This window comes from Solanum dulcamara, chromosome 2 (genome assembly GCF_947179165.1).
Source record: "Solanum dulcamara chromosome 2, daSolDulc1.2, whole genome shotgun sequence".
Classification (NCBI taxonomy): Eukaryota; Viridiplantae; Streptophyta; class Magnoliopsida; order Solanales; family Solanaceae; genus Solanum; species Solanum dulcamara.
Genome location: NC_077238.1, coordinates 60,980,518 through 60,991,121, shown reverse-complemented (window position 1 = coordinate 60,991,121; position 10,604 = coordinate 60,980,518). Strand labels below are relative to the sequence as shown.

General features: G+C 34.9%; 1 protein-coding gene across 1 annotated transcript; it reads right to left on the bottom strand.

The window, feature by feature from the left end:
• Positions 1-2,987: 2,987 nt before the first annotated feature.
• On the bottom strand, positions 2,988-4,075 carry LOC129872028 (uncharacterized). Its single transcript, XM_055946869.1, is given in 2 exon segments — positions 2,988-3,532; positions 3,754-4,075. Coding segments are annotated over 2 exon segments (867 nt in total).
• Positions 4,076-10,604: the final 6,529 nt, after the last annotated feature.

Here is a 10,604-nt window from a genome sequence, read left to right as displayed (position 1 = left end):
GCCTATGATGCCTACTGGGTACCTATTGTTTTGGTACTCATACTACACTCTGCATCTACTTTCGTGATGCAGGACCGAGCACCAGCTACTGTCACGAATAAATCGAGCTTGTTGCAGTCAGATTCAGAGACTAGGGTGATAACTTGGCATTTTTGGATCACTTCTGTCTCCTTCAGAATGGATGGCCCGTCTTTTGCCTTTTGAGACTAGCCAGTTGTTGTATATATATGTCCGATCCACTTTCGGGACTTGTACTCGTATTTTATTTTGTAGCAGCTCTGTACTTGTGACTTCCAGGTTCTGGGAGGGATCTTTAGTTGTTTAAAATATGTTTTGGTTTACTTCCGCTTATTCATTCTGTTTACTTTTATAATTCGATGCTCTTATATAGTTTCTGCCCTCAAACACATTACTTGAAGTTCCGGGTTGACGGGTTGGCTTACCTACTCTAGGGTTATAGTAGGTGCCATCATGACCTGATGAAAAGTGGGTCGTGACAGCCATTTATTGGCAAGCACCCCATGAGACAAAGTGGATTATGTTCTCTTTTCAGTAAACATTAAAGAGGGTTATCATTGGATTTTTGTTGTGTTTGATATTGTTGAAAGGTGTTTGAAGGTGTATGATTCATTTCTAGCTAGAGGGGGGATGAATTTTCTGACTCAAAATGTTGTTGGTATGATTTCATCGATTTTACCATACTACTTGAGTGTGGTCAAGTTCTATGATAAGCATCCTGAATTGAAGAAATCACCTAAATACAATGGAAAAAAGGAGTTTGAGCTCATTGAATGTAAGTTCATAACTAAAGGGATTCCAAGACAACAAGAAGATTCATTGTAAGTTTAATTGTTTATCAAATAGATACTATCTTTTGTATTGGTCTTATTAAACTCAATAGTATTTTTATAATAATTTTATATTTTAAATTTTGTATGAACTGTGGAGTTTTTGTGGCTGCATTTGCGGAGTTAGTGAGCAATAGCCAGGGTATTGCAAATCAACAACTAAGTGCAGACAGTCTCCAAAAGAGGTTTGGGGCTCTACTATGGGAATATGCAGTGAAGAAGTAAAAGAGTAACCTTCAAAGTGAAGACGAAAGACTACATAAATAAATAAATGTAGTTATATTAGTTAAAATGTCTATGAAAACTATGTTGTCTAAAAATAGTTTATAGCTGATGTATTAGTTAGGTTTTGAAGATTGTTTTGTGCTATCTTTTTTAAGATGATTTTTGTACATGTAAAATACACTTTTAATATAGTTTTTTGTTCATGTAAAATATATCTTCTTCTTTTTTTATAATGCAATACATAGCTACGTTAATGTTAAAGTATTTTGGTTGTATTATCAAATTAAAACCTACATTATGAATTAAACTTGAATGAAAAATGAATTAAACTTGAATGAAAAATAAATTACATACATATTAAAGTTGAATTAGAATAGAATTAGACACGAATGAAAAGTGTGGCTAATGAAAAATCATTCAGTGATCTATAAAAACACAAAAATTAATTACATACACACTAAAGTTGAATTAGAAGAGAATTAGACAAGAATGGAAAATGTAACTATTGAAAAAGCCTCCAGTAATCCATAGAACACAAAAATAAATTAGACTTGAACTAAAAATGACTTACATACACACTAAAGTTGAATTAAAACAGAATTAGATACGAATTAAAATTATAGCTAATGAAAAAGCCTTCAGTAGTGTTATCAAACTGAAACTTGCATTATGAATTAAACTTGAATGAAAAATAAATTAAACTTGAATAAAAAAATAAATTACATACATATTAAAGTTGAATTAGAATAGAATTAGACACGAATGAAAAGTGTGGCTAATAAAAAAACCTTCAATGATCTATAAAAACACAAAAATGAATTACATACACACTAAAGTTGAATTAGAAGAGAATTAGACAAGAATGGAAAATGTAGCTATTGAAAAAGCCTCCAGTAATCCATAGAATACAAAAATAAATTAGACTTGAATTAAAAATGAATTACATACACACTAAAGTTGAATTAGAAGAGAATTAGATACGAATGAAAATTGTAGCTAATGAAAAAGCCTTCAGTGATGTGTTTCAGTAGTGTTATCAAACTGAAACCTGCATTATGAATTAAACTTGAATGAAAAATAAATTAAACTTGAATAAAAAATAAATTACATACATATTAAAGTTGAATTAGAATAGAATTAGACACGAGTGAAAAGTGTGGCTAATGAAAAAGCCTTCAGTGATCTATAGAAACAGAAAAATGAATTACATACACACTAAAGTTAAATTAGAAGAGAATTAGACAGAATGAAAATTGTAGCTAATGAAAAAGCCTTCAGTGATCTATAGACCACAAAAAATGAATTAAACTTGAACTAAAAAATGAATTCTTGTAGCAAACTAATGACCTAAAACAAACAGAGTTTATTATTTATTTCAAATGTCATTCTTTATTCTTAATTCAAAGGCATAACATTCTTGCAAGTCTTCCTGTTGTGACTTTGTTGTCCACAATTATTGCATGTTATTTTTGATTTTTTGAATCTATCTTCTCTCAATTGTGTGTGTCTTTTATATTTTGGCCTCCTATGAGGTCTCTTTCCAAGTGGTGGAACTATAACCTCTTCAAGAACATGTGTTGGTATATTCTAGGTACTTTCAGCTGGGAGGGAATTCAAGTGAAACTGGTATGTCAACAATAAATTTCCTCTTATGTAGTAATCAGAGCAGTATTTTTTATAACCAGTGTGTTTTGTTGTTAAAACAGCCAAAGCATGTGGACATGGCAGCTCATCCAATTGAAATCTCCCATATGTTCATATATGTTGTTGAAGACATACCGTGAATCATGTAATGCCATCAAGTACTGTATACACATATTCATTTGTCTCCCTAACCTATGAAAAATAAGAAGAAATATAAGCAAGAGAGATGTTACATGTGAATCAGAAGAAAAAATATTAGCGAAAAGAAATTTACAGATACCATACTCTTAATTTCTCTGATGCAGTTTTGTTGCGTTGTATAATTTTTTCATACTTTTTTCCAAGGTAAAATCCTAAAAATATTGCCTTTGACCTGTTATTGTTATTCCATTTTTGAACAAGTTGTCTTATGAATTCTAGGAGGTGCAAGACTGTAAGAACTTTGGCATGTCTTGTTCTTGAATTGACTGATTCTGCAATGTTTGATGTCATCATCCAAGTCCTATTTACCTGAGCATGAACACGTGACCATTTGTTGTATCCAATGTTCAGCAAGTAGTCTTTAATCCTCTTGTCTATCTTCTCAATAATTGTCATATGTTGATTAAACTCTACCGTGGTGTATATTTTTACCATAGAGTAGAACAATTTTGTTACCTTTTGCTGACTCTTTCTGAAGTTTTTCATTATGTTTTACAATAAATGTCATATACACGCAAAATGGGGTATTTCATCATAGACAGTTGAAGTTGCCTTAATAATGCTTGCATGCCTATCCGAAATGATACATATCTCTGATCTTTGACCAAATGCCTCTCTGAATTGTTCAAAATCCACCTCCAAGATGCATCACTCTCTGAATCAACAATGGCATAAGCAAGAGGCAGTATACTCCTTGCATCAGGTATAATGTTTAATAAATTTTTAATACATTTTTATTCAATATGTAATACACTTTTAATACATTGTGCAGACTTTTAATACAAATTAGAATTTCATTTATAGAAGCATTAGTATTGTATTCGAAAAGTCTCACCTGCTGCATCTAAGGTATTAGCTGTTAGCATTGTCCCTTTGTATGCTCCTTTTAGAAAAGTTTCATCAACAACTACAATTGGTCTATAATACTCCCATCCTTTTATCGATGTAAACAGAGCTACAAATGCATATAGGAAATGGTCATCTTCTGATTTGTGCAATCTTATATAAGAACCAGGGTAAGTTGCCTCTAGTATGTGAAAGTAACTTGGCAACTTTGCATATGATTGAGTTGGATCACCTCGGACTAATTCAAGAGCTTTTTCTTTAGCTCTCCAAGATTGTATATATGTGAGCCGCACACCATATTCTTGTAACATGTTATTTTGTATATCTCTTGGTGTGTAGTTGGCATCTGGATCAATATATTTGGCAACAATAATACTCCCAACAACTGTCTTTATTGCTTATCTTTCCGATAATGAATTACGTAGCAACAAACACGTTTGTTCGCTTTCAAAATCTCTAATAGCGAACATTTGAGATTTATTCACGCTTGAAGGGCGTAAATTCCAACAACAGTTTTCTCCGAGGCATTGTATTGAATAACTGTTGAAAAAGAATTATTAATAGATAATCAATAGTATAAACTAACTTGAATTTGAGTCTTACCATGTTGAGCTTGATCTCAATGTCTTGAATTCAAAGTGTTTAAGAATGGAATGTCTTTTTAGTGCACTGGTAAGGACATATTTATTTTTGTAAACTTGATCTTTCTCAAAAAAAGATTGATTGGGGTTAATAATGATGCTTGATTGTATTTCCTCTTGCTCATCAATTTTCTCACATGATCCAAAACCAATTAATCTAGCACATCACCGATACCACTAAATGCATTAGAAAAGTATGAATTGTGTGTAATCCGCATGTCTTCTGAAGTATCTGAACATAATAGTGGAATTAAGGTGGAATCACTCTCCAAGTTGAACGATTCAGTTGTTATGACACATAAAGGGTATTTTGACATATCTTTATGTTCCTTTTTGGTTTCAATATACACTTTTACTCCCATATCGTTATGAATTTGAATTGGAGGAGACCTTTCATCAATCTTATATCTGATTTTAACTTTACTTGTTGATGTGTTTATTGACAATTAAGCAGCAATCACAGAAACGAGGCTAGCAAATGTTGAATCGGTATTTATCAACACACCATCTGCCAAGTAATTAGTATACTTGTTGCTAGAATCCCATCGGCCATTGAAGTACGGCAGCACAGCCAGATTAGCCATGTTTTTCTCCTGCATATTTTTTTGTTGAATTAGAAGAGAATTAGAGAATTAGACACGAATAAAATATGTAGCTAATAAAACCAGCCTTCAGTAATTTATAGGCCATAAAAATAATTAAACTTGAACAATAAATGTATTACACACACATTAAACTTGAATTAGAAGAAAATTGATACGAATAAAACCTGTACTAATGAAACCAACCTTCAGTGATCTGTAGGCTACATAAATGAATTAAACTTGAACAACAAAGGTATTACACACACATTAAACTTGAATTAGAAGAGAATTAGACACGAATGAAATATGTAGCTAACAAAACCAACCTTCAGTGATCTGTAGGCCACAAAAATGAGTTAGACTTGAACAACAAACGTATTACATACACATTAAACTTGAATTAGAAGAGAATTAGATATTAATGAAATTTGTATCTAATGAAACCAACCTTCAGTGATCTGTAGGCCAAAAAAACGATTTAAACTTGAACAAAATTGTATTACACACACATTAAACAAGTAAACAAGTAATTGTGATAAACGTAGAAACAAAAATCAACTTTCATATTGAATCAAAACAGAATACAAATCGTGTATCGCTAATGAATTAGGTATGCAATCTAATTCAAACCTTCAAATAATTAAACATTCAACCATTCAAACCTTTAAGTAGTCACAAATCTTTACTCAAAAATCATAATTCTTCAACTGATTCAAATCTGCATTCACCTAAATTTTGTCATTCTTCTGCAATAACATACGCATTAATCATTATACAACACAAAACATTCATTCACACATTACAAATAAATCGTAAACATAGGAGATCAAAGTTAAATAGATGAACATATGACGAATCTGAGAAGAAGACAGGATTTACCAACAGAAAAATTGCCGATTAACAACAGTTTGAACAAGTAATCACTGCAATCAAAGAAATGAAAATCAGTAATAAAAATAAAAAATTATGGAGAAAATTTCGCATGAATATTATTGAATATCGTACTATTCGTTGCTCATGTTTGCTTCTTCCTTTTTTTGGCTATGGAGAAAAAAATATTTCTTCTGAGAAGTGAGATTCCATCGAATACACATCACTTAATTCCAAAATTGGAGTACAAATGTTGTAGAAAGTCGTGGTTCCCTTTTCTCTCTCTTTTTTGGTAACTTTGACATCAGCTGATCAGTATGCACCGGCGATCTCTCTATTTTCCGACTCAAAATCCGGCGAATTCGAAGCTATGAAGCTAAATATTTCCCTAATTTTAGAGAAAATTATGGGTGAGAAGATTGGAGACAATATTGATGTAGCAAATTTGGAGAGAAACATGGAAGAGAAAATAGCGGGCGAGAGTTTTAGAAGAATAAAGAGCGTACTTAATTTAATTCAAACAATTTGCTATATATGGTTAAAATAATTATGTTACTCTAATTGTACATTTAGGTGATTTACCCATAAAAAAAATTGGGCTTTGGTGTTTTTGGCATTTTAGAAATTTTTTTTTTTTTATGGGAACCAACCCTACACGAGGCTCCCACCTCTTGTGCACAGTCAGGGGTTGAGCAGCACCCCCAAGCCTTAACATAAATAAAAATAATAAAAATACACAAAGGGGGACATAAACCTTACCTCTGAACTTAAGATGGTTCATAAGTTAGTCGACCTACTAAGATCGGCCAGCTCATCCCCATTGGTAGATGGAAAGCGATAAACCTATGAGAGGACTCATCTCAATACAATAAAACTAAGAAAAACGTAAATGAGGGAGACTCTCCCCTTCCATGTCAATATAAGAAGGAAACCTACACTAGTCCTATTCAACTAAGCTACATTAAAACATAGCTAAATTGAAGAACAAGTATATGAACCTTCCTATTTCCGTGGATCGAGATCGTTCATTTCATCTTCGCCTTCTTAATCTTTTTCATACCGAGCTTGTCCATGAGATGCGAGTGCTTCATGCAATGTCAGTGCATGGTGCTATAGATTTGGTGACATATGGATGTATTCCATTTGATGAGTCTTCAGTCGGCTAACTTTTTCAAGGTCGCTCGACTAACGTCTCTAGTTATCCATTTGAGTTGTGACTTCTTGAGGTCTGTAGTTGCTACATATGCTATCATACTATAACATGTGGGATCATTTTGATGTTGCATGATGCATATTGTTAAGACTTTGCTGACTGTTGCTGAATTGTGTGTTGCTTTTGGCTTATGTTGTTGCTGATATTGTTGAATGGTTGATGTTGTTGATGCATATGGAGCTTCTGTGTGACCTGCAGAATCAGTTGGACCACAAACAAGTACTGTTGTTGTTGCTCTGGTATCTGCTAGACACAAGGCACAATGCTGTTGTAGCTTTGCATGTTGCATGGCAGCTGCATATGTATACCTGCACAAATTGAACAACAAGCAGAGATGCAGGAGGGGGACATGGCTTGTGCAACTGCAGCTTGTTGGAGTTTGCATCTTCTGATTCTCCATCAACCTGCATAAACAAACAAGCAAATATAAAGAGGGGTCCAAGAGTAGTTAGCTCTTGTTGGTTCCAACAGTTGCTCCAGCAGGGGTTGTTTGGTTTCCTCATCTGCTGTAGTTGCATTGTTGAGAAACAGCCATAGTGAGTGCTGACTGTTGGAAGTTGATGGATTTGTTACACCTGCACAAAAGCAATCAAACAAGAAACAAACAACAAAACAAAAAATAGGCTTGCACTCTATTAGTTGATGGTGTTCTGCAGATTCCTGTTGGTTGTTGTTTTTGTTGTGTGATTCATCAAGGTGTTGTAGGGTGTTGGTTATTGGTAATCTTGTTGTGGGATGCTGCATGTGTGTTGCAACCATGAATAGGCCTCCAATTGCTGGATGGTCTATTGTATGTCTGCAACTACCTGCACATCCAAGAATGAGAAGAAAGGAGAAGACCTCTACTCTATTCTTCACCTCTAGTGGTATGTTGATTATTCTATGAAAGCAATAAACTAGGGAGACTCTCCCTTTATAATATGACATAGCTATGTTGACTAAGAAACAGTACATTGCAAAATACATATAGAAAACTATTATACAATCTGACTTAAGATATATTATTCAAGGAGGTTGTTTGATCCTTTTTAGGCTTTTCCTTCTGAAACTTGTCAGTCCTAGCTTATCCATCTTGAAGTAACCCTTGGTTTCTTTTGGAAGCTGTTGTAAGTTGTAGAATTGTTGTGTATTATTGAACATGTGGCTGCATTTAGATAAGGTATCTGCAGGGTGATTTGCTTCTCTGAATATGTGTATGCACTGGAAGAATTCCAAAAGCTGGACCAAAGACTGCAAATTTGCAACATATTTGTAAATGCTCCAAGGTGGTTTGATATCTTGTTTCATCCATTTGGTCAATAATTCTGAATCAACTTCTAATATCACTCTATTGTAACCATGTTGGAGGCACCATTTGATGCCAATAGCTGCTGCCTGCACCTCTGCTTGGTTGTTAGTACCCTGTCCCAATGGAGTTGCAAAGGCATATATTAAGTTCCCATTGTGGTCTTTTAATATTCCCTCTGCTCCAATTTTCCCAGGGTTGTCTAGTGCACTTCCATCAGTATTCAACTTCACTATGGAAGGTGGAGGCCTGATCCACACCACTTTGATCACTCTCATATCATGCTGGCATTGTTCTACCATAGTAACTAGCTCCTTCCAGCTCTCTGGCCACTTAATGTAGGGGTAAGCATTATTTATCAGCATGTATAGATCCTTACCTATGGAGAATTTAACTCTAGTAACACTAGTTTCTTTCCTCCATACTTGCTTGCACATCTATTCTTCCATATATGCCAACAAACAAAGATAGGAGTGGCCTGCAACGTGAGCTTATGGACATCATTATTGGTCTTGGAAGTCCACCACTTCATCAGGATACATCTCAGGGACATGGTGTCATACAGGATCCCCCAGGAACTGGAGAATTGTTGCCAAATATGCTTGGCAAAATCTCCAGAAGCAAATATGTGCTCTATATCATCCAATCCAAGTCTGTAGCAACAAGAGCATGCTGCTGGTGCTGCTCCAAACTGGACAAGTTTATTATTGGTGGGCAGCTTATATCTGCGAGCTCTCCAAAGTAGAAAGGAAACTTTGAAATGAATGTTGGTGTGCCAAGTGCTGCCATCAGTTAAGGTCCTAGCTTTCTTCTCCCTGATTTGTTCCCAAGCAGATTTGCATGTGAAGCCACCATGGGAATTCAGTTTCCAGCAAGCTTGATCAGGTATGTTGTGTTTGTAGATAATATCAGTGCTAAGTATCTGTTGCACCAGCTGAGGAGGGGCATCTTTTCTGATTTTTTGCACATTCCATTCCCCATTCTCCAGGTATTCAGAGACTGTAGTATTATTGAGCCTTGGTAGATAGCTATTGTGATTAGCTAGGGGTCCTACACCCATCCAATCATCCCACCAAAAGCTGCATGTACCTGAATTGATGTGCCAATTTATATGAGGCTCAATATTTATTTTATTTGCCACCATATGCTTCCATATAAGAGATTGACCTGTATCCCATTTTTTTATCACTGGATGTGCTCTTTGGCAGTACTTAGCCTTTAAGAATTCTCCCCATAGTGTCTTCTTGGACCTGAAGGTCCACCACTGTTTGTATTGCAAGGCCAAGCACACATCTTGTATGTTTTTCATACCAATACCCCCTTCCTCCACAGGGTAGCTGAGTGTCTCCCAGGATGCCCAATAGTATTTTCTCTTTTCTTTGTCCCAACCCCAGAAAACATCTGCCATAAGGCTTGTAATTTGTTTAAGGGTAGTGACTGTAGGGGTGATAGCTGACAGCAGGTGGATTGGAAGGGATTGCAACACTAACTTAATAAGAGTAGCTCTTCCCCCATAGCTCAATATTTTGGTCTGCCATCCTCTAATCCTGGAGATCACTTTGGAGACCATACTAGTAAAGTAAATGATTCTTTGACCTCCAATATATAAGGGACATCCTAAATAGGTAATAGGGCCATGAGTTGATTTGAAACCAGTGATAGAATTTACCCTTTCAATAATAGCTGGATTAGTATTCAGAGGGATCATACATTGACTCTTTTCTTTATTAATAAGCTGTCCTGATGTGTGTTCATACAGCTGTAGAGTCTTAATGATCAGCTTGAGGGAAAAGTTGGAGGTTGAAGTGAAAATAATTACATCATCAGCAAAGCTCAGGTGATTAATTGAAGGAACCTTCTTCTTCATGTGAAAGCCTGTGTACAAATAGTGTTGATGAAGGTTGTTGAGTAGTCTTGACAGCACCTCAGCACCTAAAATAAATAGGGTTGGAGACAAAGGATCTCTTTATTTGAGGCCTCTTGTAGAATGAAAGAAACCATGCCTACCTCCATTCACAATAACTGAGTACTAGTTATTAGTCATTAACCTCCAAACCATGTCAATAAATACATCTCCAAAACCCATTCTTCTCATAACTAGACATATAAATGACCAATACACCTTGTCATAGGCTTTGGCCATGTCTAGTTTGATAACAACATTGTCTCCAATCTTTGGTTTTTTGATGCCATGAATGATCTCTTGTGCTAACATAATATTTTCAGAAATGCTTCTTCCCTGTACAA